Raw genomic sequence first — 27590 nt, forward strand, 5'->3', positions numbered from 1 at the left:
GGTTAGAGGGCTAATGTCCTGACAGAAGGTTAGAGGGATAATGTCCTGACAGAAGGTTAGAGGGATAATGTCCTGACAGAAGGTTAGAGGGATAATGTCCTGACAGAAGGTTAGAGGGATAATGTCCTGACAGAAGGTTAGAGGGATAATGTCCTGACAGAAGGTTAGAGGGATAATGTCCTGACAGAAGGATGGAGGGATAATGTCCTGACAGAAGGTTAGAGGGATAATGTCCTGACAGAAGGATGGAGGGATAATGTCCTGACAGAAGGTTAGAGGGATAATGTCCTGACAGAAGGTTAGAGGGATAATGTCCTGACAGAAGGTTAGAGGGATAATGTCCTGACAGAAGGTTAGAGGGATAATGTCCTGACAGAAGGTTAGAGGGATAATGTCCAGACAGAAGGTTAGAGGGATAATGTCCTGACAGAAGGTTAGAGGGATAATGTCCTGACAGAAGGTTAGAGGGATAATGTCCTGACAGAAGGTTAGAGGGATAATGTCCAGACAGAAGGTTAGAGGGATAATGTCCAGACAGAAGGTTAGAGGGATAATGTCCTGACAGAAGGTTAGAGGGATAATGTCCTGACAGAAGGTTAGAGGGATAATGTCCTGACAGAAGGTTAGAGGGATAATGTCCTGACAGAAGGTTAGAGGGATACTGTCCTGACAGAGGGAAAAGCTGTGCTGGTTGTGTTATCATAAATAGAAAAGCAGTGGTGTATTATTTAGTTGTATGATTTTGAACAGAGAGGAGCCCCAGGGTCCACACATCAATAACACAGCATAGTAACAACCTGTCCAACATCCAGCCTCCTCCCTCGCTGCTATGCACTACCTATACACCCTATCTAGTGCACTACCTATACACCCTATATAGTGCACTACCTATACACCCTATCTAGTGCACTACCTATACACCCTATCTAGTGCACTACCTATACACCCTATCTAGTGCACTACCTATACACCCTATATAGTGCACTACCTATACACCCTATCTAGTGCACTACCTATACACCCTATATAGTGCACTACCTATACACCCTATCTAGTGCACTACCTATACACCCTATCTAGTGCACTACCTATACACCCTATCTAGTGCACTACCTATACACCCTATATAGTGCACTACCTATACACCCTATATAGTGCACTACCTATACACCCTATATAGTGCACTACCTATACACCCTATATAGTGCACTACCTATACACCCTATATAGTGCACAACCTATACACCCTATATAGTGCACTACCTATACACCCTATATAGTGCACTACCTATACACCATATATAGTGCACTACCTATACACCCTATTCCCTATATAGTGCACTACCTATACACCCTATTCCCTATATAGTGCACTACCTATACACCCTATTCCCTATATAGTGCACTACATATACACCCTATTCCCTATGTATAGGTCATATAGAGTGTCTCACATCTTATAGTGCACTGATATATAGTGTAGTGCACTACTTTAGACCTGAAGGGCAGAAGCCCACATAGGACTCTGGTTAAAAGTAGTGCACTATAAAGGGAATAGGGTGCGGTTTGGGCCTAGCCCCTGCTCCGCTCCCTGGTCAGAAGGGGGAGAGGCTGGGCACTTTGATATTGATGTCTCCGATGTTGATGTTACGAGGCATTTCTGGGAGGTTCATGTTCTTGACCGCGGAGACGGCCCGAGCCGGAGCCGCCGAGAAGCCCCCCTGAAACAGACACAGATCACAACTCTGGTTTGAGGCTTTTCTACACCAGCTATGGAGATGATGAAATACACAGCAATGAAAGGTCCTAGAGAGAGGAAACTAAAGGGGTTATGGACATCATGATGAATCTCCAGTAGGCTTCATCTCTGTCTGGGAGACAAGGGTCGTATTCACTAGGAACGTTCATCTCTGTCTGGGAGACAAGGGTCGTATTCACTAGGAACGTTCATCTCTGTCTGGGAGACAAGGGTCGTATTCACTAGGAACGTTCATCTCTGTCTGGGAGACAAGGGTCGTATTCACTAGGAACCTAGGAACGTTCATCTCTGTCTGGGAAACAAGGGTCGTATTCACTAGGAACCTAGGAACGTTCATCTCTGTCTGGGAAACAAGGGTCGTATTCACTAGGAACCTAGGAACGTTCATCTCTGTCTGGGAAACAAGGGTCGTATTCACTAGGAACCTAGGAACGTTCATCTCTGTCTGGGAAACAAGGGTCGTATTCACTAGGAACCTAGGAACGGAAGCAAACAGTACCGGAGTTTGTTTAATAAACACTTGTTTTCCGTAGCAAAATGTTTAGCTTATGGTGTCCACCAATGAATAAGACCCAGCCCTAAAGGTCTAGAGTCTAGACTAACAGCCCTAAAGGTCTAGAGACTAACAGCCCTACAGGTCTAGAGTCTAGACTAACAGCCCTAAAGGTCTAGAGACTAACAGCCCTAAAGGTCTAGAGACTAACAGCCCTAAAGGTCTAGAGTCTAGACTAACAGTCCTAAAGGTCTAGAGACTAGACTAACAGCCCTAAAGGTCTAGAGACTAACAGCCCTACAGGTCTAGAGACTAGACTAACAGCCCTAAAGGTCTAGAGACTAGACTAACAGCCCTACAGGTCTAGAGACTAGACTAACAGCCCTACAGGTCTAGAGACTAACAGCCCTACAGGTCTAGAGACTAACAGCCCTACAGGTCTAGAGACTAACAGCCCTACAGGTCTAGAGTCTAGACTAACAGCCCTAAAGGTCTAGAGACTAACAGCCCTAAAGGTCTAGAGACTAACAGCCCTAAAGGTCTAGAGACTAACAGCCCTAAAGGTCTAGAGACTAACAGCCCTAAAGGTCTAGAGACTAACAGCCCTAAAGGTCTAGAGACTAGACTAACAGCCCTAAAGGTCTAGAGACTAGACTAACAGCCCTAAAGGTCTAGAGACTAGACTAACAGCCCTAAAGGTCTAGAGACTAGACTAACAGTCCTAAAGGTCTAGAGACTAGACTAACAGCCCTAAAGGTCTAGAGACTAGACTAACAGTCCTAAAGGTCTAGAGACTAGACTAACAGTCCTAAAGGTCTAGAGACTAACAGTCCTAAAGGTCTAGAGACTAACAGCCCTAAAGGTCTAGAGACTAGACTAACAGCCCTAAAGGTCTAGAGACTAGACTAACAGCCCTAAAGGTCTAGAGACTAACAGCCCTAAAGGTCTAGAGACTAGACTAACAGCCCTAAAGGTCTAGAGACTAACAGCCCTAAAGGTCTAGAGACTAGACTAACAGCCCTACAGGTCTAGAGACTAACAGCCCTAAAGGTCTAGAGCAGGGGTGTCAAACTCATTCCACGGAGGGCCGAGTGTCTGCAGGTTTTTGGTTTTTCCTTTCAATAAAGCCCTAGACAACCAGGTGTGGGGAGTTCCTAACTAATTAGTGATGTTAATTCATCAATCAAGTACAAGGGAGGAGCGAAAACCCGCAGACACTCGGCCCTCCGTGGAATGAGTTTGACACCTGTGGTCTAGAGACTAACAGCCCTAAAGGTCTAGAGACTAGACTAACAGCCCTACAGGTCTAGAGTCTAGACTAACAGTCCTAAAGGTCTAGAGACTAACAGCCCTACAGGTCTAGAGACTAGACTAACAGCCCTAAAGGTCTAGAGACTAACAGCCCTAAAGGTCTAGAGACTAACAACCCTACAGGTCTAGAGACTAGACTAACAGCCCTACAGGTCTAGAGACTAGACTAACAGTCCTAAAGGTCTAGAGACTAACAGCCCTAAAGGTCTAGAGACTAACAGCCCTAAAGGTCTAGAGACTAACAGCCCTAAAGGTCTAGAGTCTAGACTAACAGCCCTAAAGGTCTAGAGACTAGACTAACAGTCCTAAAGCTCTAGAGACTAACAGTCCTAAAGGTCTAGAGACTAACAGCCCTAAAGGTCTAGAGACTAGACTAACAGCCCTAAAGGTCTAGAGACTAGACTAACAGCCCTAAAGGTCTAGAGACTAACAGTCCTAAAGGTCTAGAGACTAGACTAACAGCCCTAAAGGTCTAGAGACTAGACTAACAGCCCTAAAGGTCTAGAGACTAACAGCCCTAAAGGTCTAGAGACTAACAGCCCTAAAGGTCTAGAGACTAACAGCCCTAAAGGTCTAGAGACTAACAGCCCTACAGGTCTAGAGACTAGACTAACAGTCCTAAAGGTCTAGAGACTAGACTAACAGTCCTAAAGGTCTAGAGACTAACAGCCCTAAAGGTCTAGAGACTAACAGCCCTACAGGTCTAGAGACTAGACTAACAGCCCTAAAGGTCTAGAGACTAACAGCCCAGGTCTAGAGTCTAGACTAACAGCCCTAAAGGATTCAATGGCTGGAGCATAGTGTATTCCACTGAATGACTAACTAATAAATATAATAACATAATGTGGTGGACCCAGCTAGCTGTTAACATCCCTCAGACAGATTCAATGGCTGGAGCATAGTGTATTCCACTGAATGACTAGCTGATAAATATTTGAGAAATTATGAATAATAAGCATATGTTTTTACCTGATAATAGACTACTAATGATAATAAAACAACTTCAAATAACAAGCTAGTAACGTTAAGTAGCCTCAGTTAACTTAGCTGACCTTCAACTGAGGGAATTCAGCAGAGTTCTCTCAGACATTTTTACAACTCATTGAAACTCAGGACCAGTCACAAGACTGAGGACTAACTACAGGACCAGTCACCAGACTAACAGAGGACTAACTACAGGACCAGTCACCAGACTAACAGAGGAAGGACTAACTACAGGACCAGTCACCAGACTAACAGAGGAAGGACTAACTACAGGACCAGTCACCAGACTAACAGAGGAAGGACTAACTACAGGACCAGTCTCCAGACTAACAGAGGAAGGACTAACTACAGGACCAGTCTCCAGACTAACAGAGGAAGGACTAACTACAGGACCAGTCACCAGACTAACAGAGGAAGGACTAACTACAGGACCAGTCTCCAGACTAACAGAGGAAGGACTAACTACAGGACCAGTCTCCAGACTAACAGAGGAAGGACTAACTACAGGACCAGTCTCCAGACTAACAGAGGAAGGACTAACTACAGGACCAGTCACCAGACTGAGGACTAACTACAGGACCAGTCACCAGACTAACAGAGGAAGGACTAACTACAGGACCAGTCTCCAGACTAACAGAGGAAGGACTAACTACAGGACCAGTCACCAGACTAACAGAGGAAGGACTAACTACAGGACCAGTCACCAGACTAACAGAGGAAGGACTAACTACAGGACCAGTCACAAGACTGAGGACTAACTACAGGACCAGTCTCCAGACTAACAGAGGAAGGACTAACTACAGGACCAGTCTCCAGACTAACAGAGGACTAACTACAGGACCAGTCACCAGACTAACAGAGGAAGGACTAACTACAGGACCAGTCTCCAGACTAACAGAGGACTAACTATAGGACCAGTCACCAGACTAACAGAGGAAGGACTAACTACAGGACCAGTCACAAGACTGAGGACTAACTACAGGACCAGTCTCCAGACTAACAGAGGAAGGACTAACTACAGGACCAGTCTCCAGACTAACAGAGGAAGGACTAACTACAGGACCAGTCACCAGACTAACAGAGGAAGGACTAACTACAGGACCAGTCACCAGACTGAGGACTAACTACAGGACCAGTCACCAGACTAACTATAGGACCAGTCACAAGACTGAGGACTAACTACAGGACCAGTCACCAGACTAACTACAGGACCAGTCACCAGACTGAGGACTAACTACAGGACCAGTCACCAGACTAACTACAGGACCAGTCACCAGACTAACTACAGGACCAGTCACCAGACTAACTACAGGACCAGTCACCAGACTAACTACAGGACCAGTCACCAGACTAACAGAGGAAGGACTAACTACAGGACCAGTCACCAGACTAACAGAGGAAGGACTAACTACAGGACCAGTCACCAGACTAACAGAGGAAGGACTAACTACAGGACCAGTCACCAGACTAACAGAGGAAGGACTAACTACAGGACCAGTCACCAGACTAACAGAGGAAGGACTAACTACAGGACCAGTCACCAGACTAACAGAGGAAGGACTAACTACAGGACCAGTCACCAGACTAACAGAGGAAGGACTAACTACAGGACCAGTCACCAGACTAACAGAGGACTAACTACAGGACCAGTCACCAGACTAACTACAGGACCAGTCACCAGACTAACTACAGGACCAGTCACCAGACTAACTACAGGACCAGTCACCAGACTAACTACAGGACCAGTCACCAGACTAACAGAGGACTAACTACAGGACCAGTCACCAGACTAACTACAGGACCAGTCACCAGACTAACTACAGGACCAGTCACCAGACTAACTACAGGACCAGTCACCAGACTAACAGAGGAAGGACTAACTACAGGACCTGTAAGTGAACAGACTAACCTCTGATTTCTCCATGCGGTTCTGCAGCTCTACCTGGCCCACGATCTCATTCATGTTGGTCTCCAGCACCATCCCCCCCATCACCACCTCCTGAAGGATGAAGTGGACCTGTAAATGATAGGTATATAACAAGGTAATGTAGCGGACCTGTAAATGATAGGAATATAACAAGGTAATGTAGCGGACCTGTAAATGATAGGAATATAACAAGGTAATGTAGCGGACCTGTAAATGATAGGAATATAACAAGGTAATGTAGCGGACCTGTAACTGATAGGAATATAACAAGGTAATGTAGCGGACCTGTAAATGATAGGAATATAACAAGGTAATGTAGCGGACCTGTAAATGATAGGTATATAACAAGGCAATGTAGCGGACCTGTAACTGATAGGAATATAACAAGGTAATGTAGCGGACCTGTAAATGATAGGTATATAACAAGGTAATGTAGCAGACCTGTAAATGATAGGAATATAACAAGGTAATGTAGCGGACCTGTAAATGATAGGAATATAACAAGGTAATGTAGTGGACCTGTAAATGATAGGTATATAACAAGGTAATGTAGCGGACCTGTAACTGATAGGAATATAACAAGGTAATGTAGCGGACCTGTAACTGATAGGTATATAACAAGGTAATGTAGCGGACCTGTAACTGATAGGTATATAACAAGGTAATGTAGCGGACCTGTAACTGATAGGAATATAACAAGGTAATGTAGCGGACCTGTAACTGATAGGAAAACAGATGGTATCTGTATTAGCTTCTCAACTCCGCCTGGCTTCTCAACTGCGCCTTGCCTAGCTTCTCAACTGCGCCTAGCCTAGCTTCTCAACTGCGCCTAGCCTAGCTTCTCAACTGCGCCTAGCCTAGCTTCTCAACTGCGCCTAGCCTAGCTTCTCAACTGCGCCTAGCCTAGCTTCTCAACTGCGCCTAGCCTAGCTTCTCAACTGCGCCTAGCCTAGCTTCTCAACTGCGCCTAGCCTAGCTTCTCAACTGCGCCTAGCCTAGCTTCTCAACTGCGCCTAGCCTAGCTTCTCAACTGCGCCTTGCCTAGCTTCTCAACTGCGCCTAGCCTAGCTTCTCAACTGCGCCTAGCTTCTCAACTGCGCCTAGCCTAGCTTCTCAACTGCGCCTAGCCTAGCTTCTCAACTGCGCCTAGCCTAGCTTCTCAACTGCACCTAGCCTAGCTTCTCAACTGCGCCTAGCCTAGCTTCTCAACTGCGCCTAGCCTAGCTTCTCAACTGCGCCTAGCCTAGCTTCTCAACTGCGCCTAGCCTAGCTTCTCAACTCCACCTAGCTTGGTGGAATGTGTTGTGATCGGGATTGGGGTCAATTCCATTTCAATTCCAGTCAATTCAGGAGGTACACTGAAATTCCAATTCTCTTCAATGCTTTTCAATTGGGTGTACTCCCTGAATTAACTGGAATTGAGCTCAACTCTGGTTGTGATATGTGATGTTTGGGGTGAAAATGTACCAGAGAATAGATGGTTGGTGACCTCTGCCCCAACACACAGTACAAATGGGTTTTAAAATAGTCCTCCAAATCAATCACAGACAGACCCTGAGCCCCTACCCATTGGCAGCTCCTCCAGTCAACCACAGATAGACCCAGAGCCCCTACTCCAACAGACCTAGGTCGGCCCCTCTCAGACCTCCAACAGACCTAGGTCAGCCCCTCTGTGACCTCCAACAGACCTAGGTCAGCCCCTCTGTGACCAACAGACCATGGTCAGGCCCTCAGACCTCCACACAGCAGTGTTTCATCTAGGCTGCCTCAGCAAGGCTTCCTCTGCTAGTCATTCCCTCCTGAAGGCTTTCATCATATTGAATGCATATTGCGTCTATAAACCAGCTGCAACGTTATACACAGAAGTGTATTACTCTAATGCATCAAAGAGTGTCACAAGTCAAAACTTGGCAAAGCTGACCTTGTAAATGATTTCCATGGACTTGAACTCACCTTATCCATGTGGAAAATTAGGTCCAGTTCACAGACGTTCTCAAAGCATTTGTCCAGAGTTTCCACGAACACCTACAGAGGAGATATTGTCAAGTCATTCATCTTATGTTAAGCACACAGTACCAGTCAAAGGTTTGGACACCGACTCATTCAAGGGTTTTTCTTTATTTTCACTATTTTCTACATTGTAGAATAATAGTGAAGTCATCAAAACAATGAAATAACACATATGGAATCATGTAGTAACCAACAAAACAAAAAAGGTGTTAAATCAGAATATATTTTATATTTTAAATTCTTCAAAGTAGCCACCCTTTGCCTTGACAGCTTTGCATTATCTTGACATTCTCTCACCCAGCTTCACCTGGAATGCTTTTCCAACAGTCTTGAAGGAGTTCCCACATATGCTGAGCACTTGTTGGCTGCTTTTCCTTCACTCTGCGGTCCAACTCATCCCAAACCATCTCAATTGGGTTGAGGTCGGGTGATTGTTGAGGCCAGGTCATCTGATGCAGCACTCCATCACCCTCCTTCTTGGTCAAATAGCCCTTACACAGCCTGGAGGTGTGTTTTGCCAAGCATCACATCTGGAGGAAACCTGGCACCATTCCTACGGTGAAGCAGGGTGGTGGCAGCATCATGCTGTGGGGATGTTTTTCAGCGGCAGGGAAGACTAGTCAGGATCGAGGGAAAGATGAACGGAGCAAAGTACAGATGGATCCTTGATGAAAACCTGCTCCAGAGTTCAGGGCCTCAGACTGGGTCGAAGGTTCACCTTCCAACAGGACAACGACCCTAAGCACACAGCCAAGACACGCAGGAGTGGCTTAGGAACAAGTCTCTGAATGTCCTTGAGTGGCCCAGCCAGAGCCTGGACTTGAACCTGATCTAACAGCTGTGCAGCGACACTCCCCTTTCCAACCTGACAGAGGATCTGCAGAGAAGAATGGGAGAAACTCCCCAAATACAGGTGTGTCAAGCTTGTAGCGTCATACCCAAGAAGACTCAAGGCTGTAATCGCTGCCAAAGGTGCTTCAACAAAGTACTGAGTAAAGGGTCTGAAAACTTATATAAATGTGATATTTCCGTTTGAAAAAAAAGTGTTTTGCTTTGTAATTATTGGGGTATTGTGTGTAGATTGATGAGGGAAATAAACGTAATACATTTTAGAATTAAGGCTGTAACGTAACAAAATGTTGAAACAGTCAAGGGGTCTGAATACTTTCTGAATGCACAGTATACACACAGAGGACAGAACATTAGGAACACCTTTCCATGACTGACCAGGTGAATCCAGGTGAAAGCTATGATCCCTTATTGATGAGACGGGTTATGGGGAGGAGACGGGTTATGGGGAGGAGACGGGTTAAGGGGAGGAGACGGGTTATGGGGAGGAGACGGGTTATGGGGAGGAGACGGGTTATGGGGAGGAGACGGGTTAAGGGGAGGAGACGGGTTATGGGGAGGAGACGGGTTATGGGGAGGAGACGGGTTATGGGGAGGAGACGGGTTATGGGGAGGAGACGGGTTAAGGGGAGGAGACGGGTTAAGGGGAGGAGACGGGTTATGGGGAGGAGACGGGTTATGGGGAGGAGACGGGTTATGGGGAGGAGACGGGTTATGGGGAGGAGACGGGTTAAGGGGAGGAGACGGGTTATGGGGAGGAGACGGGTTAAGGGGAGGAGACGGGTTATGGGGAGGAGACGGGTTATGGGGAGGAGACGGGTTAAGGGGAGGAGACGGGTTATGGGGAGGAGACGGGTTATGGGGAGGAGACGGGTTATGGGGAGGAGACGGGTTATGGGGAGGAGACGGGTTAAGGGGAGGAGACGGGTTAAGGGGAGGAGACGGGTTAAGGGGAGGAGACGGGTTAAGGGGAGGAGACGGGTTAAGGGGAGGAGACGGGTTATGGGGAGGAGACGGGTTATGGGGAGGAGACGGGTTATGGGGAGGAGACGGGTTATGGGGAGGAGACGGGTTATGGGGAGGAGACGGGTTATGGGGAGGAGACGGGTTATGGGGAGGAGACGGGTTAAGGGGAGGAGACGGGTTAAGGGGAGGAGACGGGTTAAGGGGAGGAGACGGGTTATGGGGAGGAGACGGGTTAAGGGGAGGAGACGGGTTAAGGGGAGGAGACGGGTTATGGGGAGGAGACGGGTTATGGGGAGGAGACGGGTTATGGGGAGGAGACGGGTTATGGGGAGGAGACGGGTTATGGGGAGGAGACGGGTTAAGGGGAGGAGACGGGTTATGGGGAGGAGACGGGTTATGGGGAGGAGACGGGTTATGGGGAGGAGACGGGTTATGGGGAGGAGACGGGTTATGGGGAGGAGACGGGTTATGGGGAGGAGACGGGTTATGGGGAGGAGACGGGTTATGGGGAGGAGACGGGTTATGGGGAGGAGACGGGTTATGGGGAGGAGACGGGTTATGGGGAGGAGACGGGTTAAGGGGAGGAGACGGGTTAAGGGGAGGAGACGGGTTAAGGGGAGGAGACGGGTTATGGGGAGGAGACGGGTTAAGGGGAGGAGACGGGTTATGGGGAGGAGACGGGTTAAGGGGAGGAGACGGGTTAAGGGGAGGAGACGGGTTATGGGGAGGAGACGGGTTATGGGGAGGAGACGGGTTAAGGGGAGGAGACGGGTTAAGGGGAGGAGACGGGTTAAGGGGAGGAGACGGGTTATGGGGAGGAGACGGGTTAAGGGGAGGAGACGGGTTAAGGGGAGGAGACGGGTTATGGGGAGGAGACGGGTTATGGGGAGGAGACGGGTTAAGGGGAGGAGACGGGTTATGGGGAGGAGACGGGTTAAGGGGAGGAGACGGGTTATGGGGAGGAGACGGGTTAAGGGGAGGAGACGGGTTAAGGGGAGGAGACGGGTTATGGGGAGGAGACGGGTTAAGGGGAGGAGACGGGTTAAGGGGAGGAGACGGGTTATGGGGAGGAGACGGGTTATGGGGAGGAGACGGGTTATGGGGAGGAGACGGGTTATGGGGAGGAGACGGGTTAAAGAAGGATTTTAAAGCTTTGAGACATGGATTGTGTATGTTTTATTTATCCAACCTTTATTTATCCAACCTTTATTTATCTAGGCAAGTCAGTTAAGAACAAATTATTATTTACAATGACGGGCCTACCAAAAGACCTCCTGCGGGGACGGGGATTAAAAATAAATAACATAAATATAGGACAAAACACACATCACGACGAGACAACACTACATAAAGAGAGACCTAAGACAACATAGCATGGTAGCGACACAACATGGTAGCAACACAACACTACATAAAGAGAGACCTAAGACAACACAACATGGCAGCAACACAACATGGCAGCAACACAACACTACATAAAGAGAGACCTAAGACAACACAGCATGGCAGCAACACAACACTACATAAAGAGAGACCTAAGACAACACAGCATGGCAGCAACACAACACTACATAAAGAGAGACCTAAGACAACATAGCATGGTAGCAACACAACACTACATAAAGAGAGACCTAAGACAACATAGCATGGTAGCAACACAACACTACATAAAGAGAGACCTAAGACAACATAGCATGGCAGCGACACAACATGGCAGCAACACAACACTACATAAAGAGAGACCTAAGACAACATAGCATGGTAGCAACACAACATAAAGAGAGACCTAAGACAACATAGCATGGTAGCGACACAGCATGGCAGCGACACAACACTACATAAAGAGAGACCTAAGACAACATAGCATGGCAGCGACACAACATGGCAGCAACACAACACTACATAAAGAGAGACCTAAGACAACATAGCATGGTAGCAACACAACATAAAGAGAGACCTAAGACAACATAGCATGGTAGCGACACAGCATGGCAGCGACACAACACTACATAAAGAGAGACCTAAGACAACACAACATGGCAGCAACACAACATGGCAGCAACACAACACTACATAAAGAGAGACCTAAGACAACACAACATGGTAGCAACACTACATAAAGAGAGACCTAAGACAACACAACATGGTAGCAACACAACACTAAGAGAGACCTAAGACAACATAGCATGGTAGCGACACAGCATGGCAGCGACACAAACATTATTGGGCACAGACAACAGCACAAAGGGCAAGAAGGTAGAGACAACAATACATCATGCGAAGCAGCCACAACTGTCAGTAAGAGTGTCCATTCAGCGGGTGACGGGCAGGACAACATATTTAAGTGCCATTGAACAGGGTGTGGTAGTAGGTGCATTGAACAGGGTGTGGTAGTAGGTGCATTGAACAGGGTGTGGTAGTAGGTGCATTGAACAGGGTGTGGTAGTAGGTGCATTGAACAGGGTGTGGTAGTAGGTGCATTGAACAGGGTGTGGTAGTAGGTGCATTGAACAGGGTGTGGTAGTAGGTGCCATTGAACAGGGTGTGGTAGTAGGTGCCATTGAACAGGGTGTGGTAGTAGGTGCATTGAACAGGGTGTGGTAGTAGGTGCATTGAACAGGGTGTGGTAGTAGGTGCATTGAACAGGGTGTGGTAGTAGGTGCATTGAACAGGGTGTGGTAGTAGGTGCATTGAACAGAGTGTGGTAGTAGGTGCATTGAACAGGGTGTGGTAGTAGGTGCATTAAACAGGGTGTGGTAGTAGGTGCATTGAACAGGGTGTGGTAGTAGGTGCCATTGAACAGGGTGTGGTAGTAGGTGCATTGAACAGAGTGTGGTAGTAGGTGCATTGAACAGTGTGGTAGTAGGTGCATTGAACAGAGTGTGGTAGTAGGTGCATTGAACAGGGTGTGGTAGTAGGTGCATTGAACAGGGTGTGGTAGTAGGTGCATTGAACAGGGTGTGGTAGTAGGTGCATTAAACAGGGTGTGGTAGTAGGTGCATTGAACAGAGTGTGGTAGTAGGTGCATTGAACAGGGTGTGGTAGTAGGTGCATTAAACAGGGTGTGGTAGTAGGTGCATTGAACAGGGTGTGGTAGTAGGTGCATTGAACAGGGTGTGGTAGTAGGTGCATTGAACAGGGTGTGGTAGTAGGTGCATTACACAGGGTGTGGTAGTAGGTGCATTGAACAGGGTGTGGTAGTAGGTGCATTGAACAGGGTGTGGTAGTAGGTGCATTGAACAGGGTGTGGTAGTAGGTGCATTGAACAGGGTGGTAGTAGGTGCATTGAACAGGGTGGTAGTAGGTGCATTGAACAGGGTGTGGTAGTAGGTGCATTGAACAGGGTGTGGTAGTAGGTGCATTGAACAGGGTGTGGTAGTAGGTGCATTGAACAGGGTGTGGTAGTAGGTGCATTGAACAGGGTGTGGTAGTAGGTGCATTGAACAGGGTGTGGTAGTAGGTGCATTAAACAGGGTGTGGTAGTAGGTGCATTGAACAGAGTGTGGTAGTAGGTGCATTGAACAGGGTGTGGTAGTAGGTGCATTAAACAGGGTGTGGTAGTAGGTGCATTAAACAGGGTGTGGTAGTAGGTGCATTAAACAGGGTGTGGTAGTAGGTGCATTGAACAGGGTGTGGTAGTAGGTGCATTACACAGGGTGTGGTAGTAGGTGCATTACACAGGGTGTGGTAGTAGGTGCATTGAACAGGGTGCGGTAGTAGGTGCATTGAACAGGGTGTGGTAGTAGGTGCATTGAACAGGGTGTGGTAGTAGGTGCATTGAACAGAGTGTGGTAGTAGGTGCATTGAACAGGGTGTGGTAGTAGGTGCATTGAACAGGGTGTGGTAGTAGGTGCATTGAACAGGGTGTGGTAGTAGGTGCATTGAACAGGGTGTGGTAGTAGGTGCCATTGAACAGGGTGTGGTAGTAGGTGCATTGAACAGGGTGTGGTAGTAGGTGCATTGAACAGGGTGTGGTAGTAGGTGCATTGAACAGGGTGTGGTAGTAGGTGCATTGAACAGGGTGTGGTAGTAGGTGCATTGAACAGGGTGTGGTAGTAGGTGCATTGAACAGGGTGTGGTAGTAGGTGCATTGAACAGAGTGTGGTAGTAGGTGCATTGAACAGGGTGTGGTAGTAGGTGCATTAAACAGGGTGTGGTAGTAGGTGCATTGAACAGGGTGTGGTAGTAGGTGCCATTGAACAGGGTGTGGTAGTAGGTGCATTGAACAGAGTGTGGTAGTAGGTGCATTGAACAGAGTGTGGTAGTAGGTGCATTGAACAGAGTGTGGTAGTAGGTGCATTAAACAGGGTGTGGTAGTAGGTGCATTGAACAGGGTGTGGTAGTAGGTGCATTAAACAGGGTGTGGTAGTAGGTGCATTAAACAGGGTGTGGTAGTAGGTGCATTAAACAGGGTGTGGTAGTAGGTGCATTGAACAGGGTGTGGTAGTAGGTGCATTGAACAGGGTGTGGTAGTAGGTGCATTAAACAGGGTGTGGTAGTAGGTGCATTGAACAGGGTGTGGTAGTAGGTGCATTAAACAGGGTGTGGTAGTAGGTGCATTAAACAGGGTGTGGTAGTAGGTGCATTAAACAGGGTGTGGTAGTAGGTGCATTGAACAGTGTGGTAGTAGGTGCATTGAACAGAGTGTGGTAGTAGGTGCATTGAACAGGGTGTGGTAGTAGGTGCATTAAACAGGGTGTGGTAGTAGGTGCATTGAACAGGGTGTGGTAGTAGGTGCATTGAACAGGGTGTGGTAGTAGGTGCATTGAACAGGGTGTGGTAGTAGGTGCATTGAACAGGGTGTGGTAGTAGGTGCATTAAACAGGGTGTGGTAGTAGGTGCATTAAACAGGGTGTGGTAGTAGGTGCATTGAACAGGGTGTGGTAGTAGGTGCATTGAACAGGGTGTGGTAGTAGGTGCATTGAACAGGGTGTGGTAGTAGGTGCATTGAACAGGGTGTGGTAGTAGGTGCATTGAACAGGGTGTGGTAGTAGGTGCATTGAACAGGGTGTGGTAGTAGGTGCATTGAACAGGGTGTGGTAGTAGGTGCATTGAACAGGGTGTGGTAGTAGGTGCATTGAACAGGGTGTGGTAGTAGGTGCATTGAACAGGGTGTGGTAGTAGGTGCATTGAACAGGGTGTGGTAGTAGGTGCATTGAACAGGGTGTGGTAGTAGGTGCATTGAACAGGGTGTGGTAGTAGGTGCATTGAACAGGGTGTGGTAGTAGGTGCATTGAACAGGGTGTGGTAGTAGGTGCATTGAACAGGGTGTGGTAGTAGGTGCATTGAACAGGGTGTGGTAGTAGGTGCATTGAACAGGGTGTGGTAGTAGGTGCATTGAACAGGGTGTGGTAGTAGGTGCATTGAACAGGGTGTGGTAGTAGGTGCATTGAACAGGGTGTGGTAGTAGGTGCATTGAACAGGGTGTGGTAGTAGGTGCATTGAACAGGGTGTGGTAGTAGGTGCATTAAACAGGGTGTGGTAGTAGGTGCCATTGAACAGGGTGTGGTAGTAGGTGCCATTGAACAGGGTGTGGTAGTAGGTGCCATTGAACAGGGTGTGGTAGTAGGTGCCATTGAACAGGGTGTGGTAGTAGGTGCATTGAACAGGGTGTGGTAGTAGGTGCATTGAACAGGGTGTGGTAGTAGGTGCATTGAACAGGGTGTGGTAGTAGGCGTCAGGCACACTGGTCTGAGTGTGTCAAGTAGTGCAACACCGCTCAAATCAAATCCTATTGGTCACATGCTCTGAATACAAGTGTAGACCTTATAGTGAAATGCTTACTGACAAGCCCTTAACCAACAATGATTTAAGAAGATAAGAAATAAAAAGTGTTAAGTAAAAAACAGAAAATAAAAGTAACAAATAGTTAAACAGCAGCAGTAAAATAACAATGTGGAGGCTATATACAGGGTGTTACGGTACAGAGTCAATGTGGAGGCTATATACAGGGTGTTACGGTACAGAGTCAATGTGGAGGCTATATACAGGGTGTTACGGTACAGAGTCAATGTGGAGGCTATATACAGGGTATTACGGTACAGAGTCAATGTGGAGGCTATATACAGGGTGTTACGGTACAGAGTCAATGTGGAGGCTATATACAGGGTGTTACGGTACAGAGTCAATGTGGAGGCTATATACAGGGTGTTACGGTACAGAGTCAATGTGGAGGCTATATACAGGGTGTTACGGTACAGAGTCAATGTGGAGGCTATATACAGGGTGTTACGGTACAGAGTCAATGTGGAGGCTATATACAGGGTGTTACGGTACAGAGTCAATGTGGAGGCTATATACAGGGGGTACCGGTACAGAGTCAATGTGGAGGCTATATACAGGGGGTACCGGTACAGAGTCAATGTGGAGGCTATATACAGGGTGTTACGGTACAGAGTCAATGTGGAGGCTATATACAGGGGGTACCGGTACAGAGTCAATGTGGAGGCTATATACAGGGGGTACCGGTACAGAGTCAATGTGGAGGATATATACAGGGTGTTACGGTACAGAGTCAATGTGGAGGCTATATACAGGGTGTTACGGTACAGAGTCAATGTGGAGGCTATATACAGGGTGTTACGGTACAGAGTCAATGTGGAGGCTATATACAGGGTGTTACGGTACAGAGTCAATGTGGAGGCTATATACAGGGTGTTACGGTACAGAGTCAACGTGGAGGCTATATACAGGGGCTACCAGTACAGAGTCAATGTGGAGGCTATATACAGGGTGTTACGGTACAGAGTCAATGTGGAGGCTATATACAGGGGGTACCGGTACAGAGTCAATGTGGAGGCTATATACAGGGTGTTACGGTACAGAGTCAATGTGGAGGCTATATACAGGGTGTTACGGTACAGCGTCAATGTGGAGGCTATATACAGGGTGTTACGGTACAGCGTCAACGTGGAGGCTATATACAGGTGGTACCGGTACAGAGTCAATGTGGAGGCTATATACAGGGTATTACGGTACAGAGTCAATGTGGAGGCTATATACAGGGTGTTACGGTACAGAGTCAATGTGGAGGCTATATACAGGGTGTTACGGTACAGAGTCAATGTGGAGGCTATATACAGGGTATTACGGTACAGAGTCAATGTGGAGGCTATATACAGGGTGTTACGGTACAGAGTCAATGTGGAGGCTATATACAGGGTATTACGGTACAGAGTCAATGTGGAGGCTATATACAGGGTATTACGGTACAGAGTCAATGTGGAGGCTATATACAGGGGTTACAGGTACAGAGTCAATGTGGAGGCTATATACAGGGTGTTACGGTACAGAGTCAATGTGGAGGCTATATACAGGGGGTACCGGTACAGAGTCAATGTGGAGGCTATATACAGGGGGTACCGGTACAGAGTCAATGTGGAGGCTATATACAGGGTGTTACGGTACAGAGTTAATGTGGAGGCTATATACAGGGGGTACTGGTACAGAGTCAATGTGGAGGCTATATACAGGGGGTACCGGTACCGAGTCAATGTGGAGGCTATATACAGGGGGTACCGGTACAGAGTCAATGTGGAGGCTATATACAGGGGTTACAGGTACAGAGTCAATGTGGAGGCTATATACAGGGGGTACCGGTACAGAGTCAATGTGGAGGCTATATACAGGGTGTTACGGTACAGAGTCAATGTGGAGGCTATATACAGGGTGTTACGGTACAGAGTCATTGTGGAGGCTATATACAGGTATTTCGGTACAGAGTCAATGTGGAGGCTATATACAGGGTGTTACGGTACAGAGTCAATGTGGAGGCTATATACAGGGTGTTACGGTACAGAGTCAATGTGGCGGCTATATACAGGGTGTTACGGTACAGAGTCAATGTGGAGGCTATATACAGGGTGTTACGGTACAGAGTCAATGTGGAGGCTATATACAGGGTGTTACGGTACAGAGTCAATGTGGAGGCTATATACAGGGTGTTACGGTACAGAGTCAATGTGGAGGCTATATACAGGGTGTTACGGTACAGAGTCAATGTGGAGGCTATATACAGGGTGTTACGGTACAGAGTCAATGTGGAGGCTATATACAGGGGGTACCGGTACAGAGTCAATGTGGAGGCTATATACAGGGGGTACCGGTACAGAGTCAATGTGGAGGCTATATACAGGGTGTTACGGTACAGAGTTAATGTGGAGGCTATATACAGGGGGTACTGGTACAGAGTCAATGTGGAGGCTATATACAGGGGGTACCGGTACCGAGTCAATGTGGAGGCTATATACAGGGGGTACCGGTACAGAGTCAATGTGGAGGCTATATACAGGGGTTACAGGTACAGAGTCAATGTGGAGGCTATATACAGGGGGTACCGGTACAGAGTCAATGTGGAGGCTATATACAGGGTGTTACGGTACAGAGTCAATGTGGAGGCTATATACAGGGTATTACGGTACAGAGTCATTGTGGAGGCTATATACAGGTATTTCGGTACAGAGTCAATGTGGAGGCTATATACAGGGTGTTACGGTACAGAGTCAATGTGGAGGCTATATACAGGGTGTTACGGTACAGAGTCAATGTGGCGGCTATATACAGGGTGTTACGGTACAGAGTCAATGTGGAGGCTATATACAGGGTGTTACGGTACAGAGTCAATGTGGAGGCTATATACAGGGTGTTACGGTACAGAGTCAATGTGGAGGCTATATACAGGGTGTTACGGTACAGAGTCAATGTGGCGGCTATATACAGGGTGTTACGGTACAGAGTCAATGTGGAGGCTATATACAGGGTGTTACGGTACAGAGTCAATGTGGAGGCTATATACAGGGTGTTACGGTACAGAGTCAATGTGGAGGCTATATACAGGGTGTTACGGTACAGAGTCAATGTGGAGGCTATATACAGGGTGTTACGGTACAGAGTCAATGTGGAGGCTATATACAGGGTGTTACGGTACAGAGTCAATGTGGAGGCTATATACAGGGTGTTACGGTACAGAGTCAATGTGGAGGCTATATACAGGGTGTTACGGTACAGAGTCAATGTGGAGGCTATATACAGGGTGTTACGGTACAGAGTCAATGTGGAGGCTATATACAGGGTGTTACGGTACAGAGTCAATGTGGAGGCTATATACAGGGTGTTACGGTACAGAGTCAATGTGGAGGCTATATACAGGGGGTACCGGTACAGAGTCAATGTGGAGGCTATATACAGGGGGTACCGGTACAGAGTCAATGTGGAGGCTATATACAGGGTGTTACGGTACAGAGTCAATGTGGAGGCTATATACAGGGGGTACCGGTACAGAGTCAATGTGGAGGCTATATACAGGGGGTACCGGTACAGAGTCAATGTGGAGGCTATATACAGGGGCTACCAGTACAGAGTCAATGTGGAGGCTATATACAGGGTGTTACGGTACAGAGTCAATGTGGAGGCTATATACAGGGTGTTACGGTACAGAGTCAATGTGGAGGCTATATACAGGGTGTTACGGTACAGAGTCAATGTGGAGGCTATATACAGGGTGTTACGGTACAGAGTCAATGTGGAGGCTATATACAGGGTGTTACGGTACAGAGTCAACGTGGAGGCTATATACAGGGGCTACCAGTACAGAGTCAATGTGGAGGCTATATACAGGGTGTTACGGTACAGAGTCAATGTGGAGGCTATATACAGGGGGTACCGGTACAGAGTCAATGTGGAGGCTATATACAGGGTGTTACGGTACAGAGTCAATGTGGAGGCTATATACAGGGTGTTACGGTACAGCGTCAATGTGGAGGCTATATACAGGGTGTTACGGTACAGCGTCAACGTGGAGGCTATATACAGGTGGTACCGGTACAGAGTCAATGTGGAGGCTATATACAGGGTATTACGGTACAGAGTCAATGTGGAGGCTATATACAGGGTGTTACGGTACAGAGTCAATGTGGAGGCTATATACAGGGTGTTACGGTACAGAGTCAATGTGGAGGCTATATACAGGGTATTACGGTACAGAGTCAATGTGGAGGCTATATACAGGGTGTTACGGTACAGAGTCAATGTGGAGGCTATATACAGGGTATTACGGTACAGAGTCAATGTGGAGGCTATATACAGGGTATTACGGTACAGAGTCAATGTGGAGGCTATATACAGGGGTTACAGGTACAGAGTCAATGTGGAGGCTATATACAGGGTGTTACGGTACAGAGTCAATGTGGAGGCTATATACAGGGGGTACCGGTACAGAGTCAATGTGGAGGCTATATACAGGGGGTACCGGTACAGAGTCAATGTGGAGGCTATATACAGGGTGTTACGGTACAGAGTTAATGTGGAGGCTATATACAGGGGGTACTGGTACAGAGTCAATGTGGAGGCTATATACAGGGGGTACCGGTACCGAGTCAATGTGGAGGCTATATACAGGGGGTACCGGTACAGAGTCAATGTGGAGGCTATATACAGGGGTTACAGGTACAGAGTCAATGTGGAGGCTATATACAGGGGGTACCGGTACAGAGTCAATGTGGAGGCTATATACAGGGTGTTACGGTACAGAGTCAATGTGGAGGCTATATACAGGGTGTTACGGTACAGAGTCAATGTGGCGGCTATATACAGGGTGTTACGGTACAGAGTCAATGTGGAGGCTATATACAGGGTGTTACGGTACAGAGTCAATGTGGAGGCTATATACAGGGTGTTACGGTACAGAGTCAATGTGGAGGCTATATACAGGGTGTTACGGTACAGAGTCAATGTGGCGGCTATATACAGGGTGTTACGGTACAGAGTCAATGTGGAGGCTATATACAGGGTGTTACGGTACAGAGTCAATGTGGAGGCTATATACAGGGTGTTACGGTACAGAGTCAATGTGGAGGCTATATACAGGGTGTTACGGTACAGAGTCAATGTGGAGGCTATATACAGGGTGTTACGGTACAGAGTCAATGTGGAGGCTATATACAGGGTGTTACGGTACAGAGTCAATGTGGAGGCTATATACAGGGTGTTACGGTACAGAGTCAATGTGGAGGCTATATACAGGGTGTTACGGTACAGAGTCAATGTGGAGGCTATATACAGGGGGTACCGGTACAGAGTCAATGTGGAGGCTATATACAGGGGGTACCGGTACAGAGTCAATGTGGAGGCTATATACAGGGTGTTACGGTACAGAGTTAATGTGGAGGCTATATACAGGGGGTACTGGTACAGAGTCAATGTGGAGGCTATATACAGGGGGTACCGGTACCGAGTCAATGTGGAGGCTATATACAGGGGGTACCGGTACAGAGTCAATGTGGAGGCTATATACAGGGGTTACAGGTACAGAGTCAATGTGGAGGCTATATACAGGGGGTACCGGTACAGAGTCAATGTGGAGGCTATATACAGGGTGTTACGGTACAGAGTCAATGTGGAGGCTATATACAGGGTATTACGGTACAGAGTCATTGTGGAGGCTATATACAGGTATTTCGGTACAGAGTCAATGTGGAGGCTATATACAGGGTGTTACGGTACAGAGTCAATGTGGAGGCTATATACAGGGTGTTACGGTACAGAGTCAATGTGGCGGCTATATACAGGGTGTTACGGTACAGAGTCAATGTGGAGGCTATATACAGGGTGTTACGGTACAGAGTCAATGTGGAGGCTATATACAGGGTGTTACGGTACAGAGTCAATGTGGAGGCTATATACAGGGTGTTACGGTACAGAGTCAATGTGGCGGCTATATACAGGGTGTTACGGTACAGAGTCAATGTGGAGGCTATATACAGGGTGTTACGGTACAGAGTCAATGTGGAGGCTATATACAGGGTGTTACGGTACAGAGTCAATGTGGAGGCTATATACAGGGTGTTACGGTACAGAGTCAATGTGGAGGCTATATACAGGGTGTTACGGTACAGAGTCAATGTGGAGGCTATATACAGGGTGTTACGGTACAGAGTCAATGTGGAGGCTATATACAGGGTGTTACGGTACAGAGTCAATGTGGAGGCTATATACAGGGGGTACCGGTACAGAGTCAATGTGGAGGCTATATACAGGGGGTACCGGTACAGAGTCAATGTGGAGGCTATATACAGGGTGTTACGGTACAGAGTTAATGTGGAGGCTATATACAGGGGGTACTGGTACAGAGTCAATGTGGAGGCTATATACAGGGGGTACCGGTACCGAGTCAATGTGGAGGCTATATACAGGGGGTACCGGTACAGAGTCAATGTGGAGGCTATATACAGGGGTTACAGGTACAGAGTCAATGTGGAGGCTATATACAGGGGGTACCGGTACAGAGTCAATGTGGAGGCTATATACAGGGTGTTACGGTACAGAGTCAATGTGGAGGCTATATACAGGGTATTACGGTACAGAGTCATTGTGGAGGCTATATACAGGTATTTCGGTACAGAGTCAATGTGGAGGCTATATACAGGGTGTTACGGTACAGAGTCAATGTGGAGGCTATATACAGGGTGTTACGGTACAGAGTCAATGTGGCGGCTATATACAGGGTGTTACGGTACAGAGTCAATGTGGAGGCTATATACAGGGTGTTACGGTACAGAGTCAATGTGGAGGCTATATACAGGGTGTTACGGTACAGAGTCAATGTGGAGGCTATATACAGGGTGTTACGGTACAGAGTCAATGTGGCGGCTATATACAGGGTGTTACGGTACAGAGTCAATGTGGAGGCTATATACAGGGTGTTACGGTACAGAGTCAATGTGGAGGCTATATACAGGGTGTTACGGTACAGAGTCAATGTGGAGGCTATATACAGGGTGTTACGGTACAGAGTCAATGTGGAGGCTATATACAGGGTGTTACGGTACAGAGTCAATGTGGAGGCTATATACAGGGTGTTACGGTACAGAGTCAATGTGCCGGTTAGTCGAGGTAATACCTACATGTAGGTAGAGTAAAAGTTAATTTGCATAGATAATAAACAAAGTTGGCCCAGCAGCTGGGTTGGGTTTTTACGCTCAACAGTTTCCCGTGTGTATCAAGATTGGTCCACCATCCCATGGGCATCCAGCCAACTTGACACAACTGTGGGAAGCATTGGAGTCCACATGGGCCAGCATCCCTGTGGAACGCTTTCGACACCTTGTAGTCCATGCCCCGACAAACTGAGGCTGTTCTGAGGGCAAAAGGGGGAGAGGTGCTACTCAATATTAGGAAGGTGTTCTTAATGTTTTGTACACTCAGTGTATATTTCCTCAATACACACCCATCAGTAGGCTTTACAATGTACTGTATCGTGAGTTCAAGGGTCATTAGTGGTCACTGCAGATCAAGACAAGAAGCGTATCTCAAGCATGTCATAACCTTGAACAGCAACTCCACCACCACACAGTCAAAAACATAACAGGTTTGAAAGCATTGTCTTCTGTCTATTTAAGGATATGTTTGCATTGAAAGTGGATACAGGTCATCAACTTGAACCCACCCCCACTACTACCACCACCCCCACTACTACCACCCCCCATAAAAACGTTGGTGTTTGAAAGCACTGCATCTCAGTGCTAGAGGCGTCACTACAGACCCTGGTTCGATTCCAGGCTGTATCACTACCGGCCATGATTGGGAAAGGAGAGGTGAGTGGACAGTACAGCTGACTGTCTGTCTGGGAAAGGAGAAGTGAGTGGACAGTACAGCTGACTGTCTGTCTGGGAAAGGAGAGGTGAGTGGACAGTACAGCTGACTGTCTGTCTGGGAAAGGAGAGGTGAGTGGACAGTACAGCTGACTGTCTGTCTGGGAAAGGAGAGTGGACAGTACAGCTGACTGTCTGTCTGGGAGAGGTGAGTGGACAGTACAGCTGACTGTCTGTCTGGGAAAGGAGAGGTGAGTGGACAGTACAGCTGACTGTCTGTCTGGGAAAGGAGAGGTGAGTGGACAGTACAGCTGACTGTCTGTCTGGGAAAGGAGAGGTGAGTGGACAGTACAGCTGACTGTCTGTCTGGGAGAGGTGAGTGGACAGTACAGCTGACTGTCTGTCTGGGAAAGGAGAGGTGAGTGGACAGTACAGCTGACTGTCTGTCTGGGAGAGGAGAGGTGAGTGGACAGTACAGCTGACTGTCTGTCTGGGAAAGGAGAGGTGAGTGGACAGTACAGCTGACTGTCTGTCTGGGAAAGGAGAGGTGAGTGGACAGTACAGCTGACTGTCTGTCTGGGAAAGGAGAGGTGAGTGGACAGTACAGCTGACTGTCTGTCTGGGAAAGGAGAGGTGAGTGGACAGTACAGCTGACTGTCTGTCTGGGAGAGGAGAGGTGAGTGGACAGTACAGCTGACTGTCTGTCTGGGAAAGGAGAGGTGAGTGGACAGTACAGCTGACTGTCTGTCTGGGAGAGGAGAGGTGAGTGGACAGTACAGCTGACTGTCTGTCTGGGAAAGGAGAGGTGAGTGGACAGTACAGCTGACTGTCTGTCTGGGAGAGGTGAGTGGACAGTACAGCTGACTGTCTGTCTGGGAGAGGTGAGTGGACAGTACAGCTGACTGTCTGTCTGGGAAAGGAGAGGTGAGTGGACAGTACAGCTGACTGTCTGTTGTACAGAGTTCTAGATGGTAACACAGCAACAGTTGCCAACCCACCTGTATTAGATCCAGAATACCGAGCTCACTCTCAGAGGAGTCCACACAGAACACAAAGTACAGCTGACTGTCTGTTGTACAGAGTTCTAGATGGTAACACAGCAACAGTTGCCAACCCACCTGTATTAGATCCAGAATACCGAGCTCACTCTCAGAGGAGTCCACACAGAACACAAAGTACAGCTGACTGTCTGTTGTACAGAGTTCTAGATGGTAACACAGCAACAGTTGCCAACCCACCTGTATTAGATCCAGAATACCGAGCTCACTCTCAGAGGAGTCCACACAGAACACAAAGTACAGCTGACTGTCTGTTGTACAGAGTTCTAGATGGTAACACAGCAACAGTTGCCAACCCACCTGTATTAGATCCAGAATACCGAGCTCACTCTCAGAGGAGTCCACACAGAACACAAAGTACAGCTGACTGTCTGTTGTACAGAGTTCTAGATGGTAACACAGCAACAGTTGCCAACCCACCTGTATTAGATCCAGAATACCGAGCTCACTCTCAGAGGAGTCCACACAGAACACAAAGTACAGCTGACTGTCTGTTGTACAGAGTTCTAGATGGTAACACAGCAACAGTTGCCAACCCACCTGTATTAGATCCAGAATACCGAGCTCACTCTCAGAGGAGTCCACACAGAACACAAAGTACAGCTGACTGTCTGTTGTACAGAGTTCTAGATGGTAACACAGCAACAGTTGCCAACCCACCTGTATTAGATCCAGAATACCGAGCTCACTCTCAGAGGAGTCCACACAGAACACAAAGTACAGCTGACTGTCTGTTGTACAGAGTTCTAGATGGTAACACAGCAACAGTTGCCAACCCACCTGTATTAGATCCAGAATACCGAGCTCACTCTCAGAGGAGTCCACACAGAACACAAAGTACAGCTGACTGTCTGTTGTACAGAGTTCTAGATGGTAACACAGCAACAGTTGCCAACCCACCTGTATTAGATCCAGAATACCGAGCTCACTCTCAGAGGAGTCCACACAGAACACAAAGTACAGCTGACTGTCTGTTGTACAGAGTTCTAGATGGTAACACAGCAACAGTTGCCAACCCACCTGTATTAGATCCAGAATACCGAGCTCACTCTCAGAGGAGTCCACACAGAACACAAAGTACAGCTGACTGTCTGTTGTACAGAGTTCTAGATGGTAACACAGCAACAGTTGCCAACCCACCTGTATTAGATCCAGAATACCGAGCTCACTCTCAGAGGAGTCCACACAGAACACAAAGTACAGTGTTGCGTAGTGTCGGTAGATCAACTTGTAGTCCGAGCCACCGATCAAACTGCAAATAGAGAAATTATATTATTAGCCTATTCTGCATTGTCTGATTCGGTCCAACTTTAACTCATCTGCCAGGGAATTGATGATTGATTGCTAGTCATATGAGGTTTACACTTTGGTCAAACAATACTTCTCATTTAACAACCCAGGATAAATCTTTAGCTACAATGTCTACTTGAACGTGCCCAGTTGGTCTACAGGCTACAGTATAGGTAGTCCTACATCATATAGTCACCACAGAAGCACAATACCCGTCCCCAATACAAGCCATAGATACCTATATAGCTGCCTCCTGGATCAATCATAAAGGTTAGGTTTAGGTTACTTGACCGGCAGACAACCACGCATCTTTTTGGATTCGCTGATTGTTCATCAAGAATGTAATATATTTTGGTTAATTTAACCAGCTAGTAATGCTAATGAGAGCTGTTACCTTCCCCCCTCCAAGAAGTTGCAGACGTTGTCGTCCCTCTTCGACACCAGATGGAAAGTCTCTCGAATGATCTGCTGCTGCACATCTTCAGCCTGAGAAGAAGTATGTCGATGATAATTGGCTAAGAACTACATTTACAATCTAAATGAAAGACCTAACCTCAGCTAGCTGTCAGGTAGCAGTAAAACAGCTGACGTTGTAAACTAGCCCCATGGAGGTTGCCCATCTGTTGTGTACATTGATATTCGTAGCTATGTCAAAAATATATATAAGCAACTTAGCTAGTTAGCTATATAAATGTCAAGAAATCACATCTCATGATGATGACAACATAGATTATTGATTAGTTAGCCACTAGCTAGACAATTTAGCTAGCATACCATAGCATTAGTGCACCAACAGCTGGCAAATAAGATAGACATAGCTAACAAACTTTAGTACATTTGGGTACTTACAAAATATTCATAAAATCTGATGAGTCGTGGTTTCCCATGGTTGTTAAATATTAAAATAGCTTTAATCATATTTGTCTGGAAATGTCTCAAATCACTCAAATAAAAGACGTGCAGTCAGCTGTCCACCTGGCGGATGTTTTCATAAGTAGCTTCCGCCGGCTCTTCTTCTTCTCTGTGGTTTATTGACAGACTACACTCATAAGGTGTATTGCTGCCACCTACTGTACGGAGAAGTAAAAAATACCCCAAAAAACAATTACAACAACCTGCTTCATCTGACTCTTCAACTACTACATATTTATTCCTTTGACAAACACTTGCCACGTGTCCAAACTTTTTACAATTGTAACACTGCAATGGCTTCTGTACATACGGTCTCACCTCATATCTCACATATCCAAGTTTTACATTTCAGGAGAACCACTTCACCAAACAACAGTAAAACCTTCTGTACATACGGTCTCACCTCATATCTCACCCAAGTTGTACATGTCAGGAGAACCACTTC

The 27590-nt window shown here is 47.2% G+C and overlaps 1 protein-coding gene across 1 annotated transcript; it reads right to left on the reverse strand.

The window, feature by feature from the left end:
• Positions 1-1334: 1334 nt before the first annotated feature.
• ap3s2 (adaptor related protein complex 3 subunit sigma 2) lies at positions 1335-27225 on the reverse strand. The gene is made up of 6 exons (XM_038982215.1): positions 27083-27225; positions 26628-26719; positions 26084-26195; positions 8428-8499; positions 6457-6564; positions 1335-1721 (listed from the first exon to the last, which is right to left on the reverse strand). Exons 1-6 carry the CDS (start codon positions 27149-27151, stop codon positions 1596-1598), a joined length of 579 nt encoding a protein of 192 aa, XP_038838143.1. The 5' UTR covers positions 27152-27225; the 3' UTR covers positions 1335-1595.
• Between the last annotated feature and the right edge of the window lie 365 nt (positions 27226-27590).

Source organism: Salvelinus namaycush, unplaced genomic scaffold (genome assembly GCF_016432855.1).
Source record: "Salvelinus namaycush isolate Seneca unplaced genomic scaffold, SaNama_1.0 Scaffold1075, whole genome shotgun sequence".
Lineage (NCBI taxonomy): Eukaryota > Metazoa > Chordata > Actinopteri > Salmoniformes > Salmonidae > Salvelinus > Salvelinus namaycush.

Coding starts and splice junctions, on each gene's coding strand:
- ap3s2 (XM_038982215.1), bottom strand. CDS start 27,151: ATGATTAAAGCTATTTTAATATTTAACAACCATGGGAAACCACGACTC. Junction 26,196..26,627: donor AACTTCTTGGAGGGGGGAAG/GTAACAGCTCTC, acceptor CTCTATTTGCAG/TTTGATCGGTGGCTCGGACT. Junction 6,565..8,427: donor TAATTTTCCACATGGATAAG/GTGAGTTCAAGT, acceptor TATCATTTACAG/GTCCACTTCATCCTTCAGGA.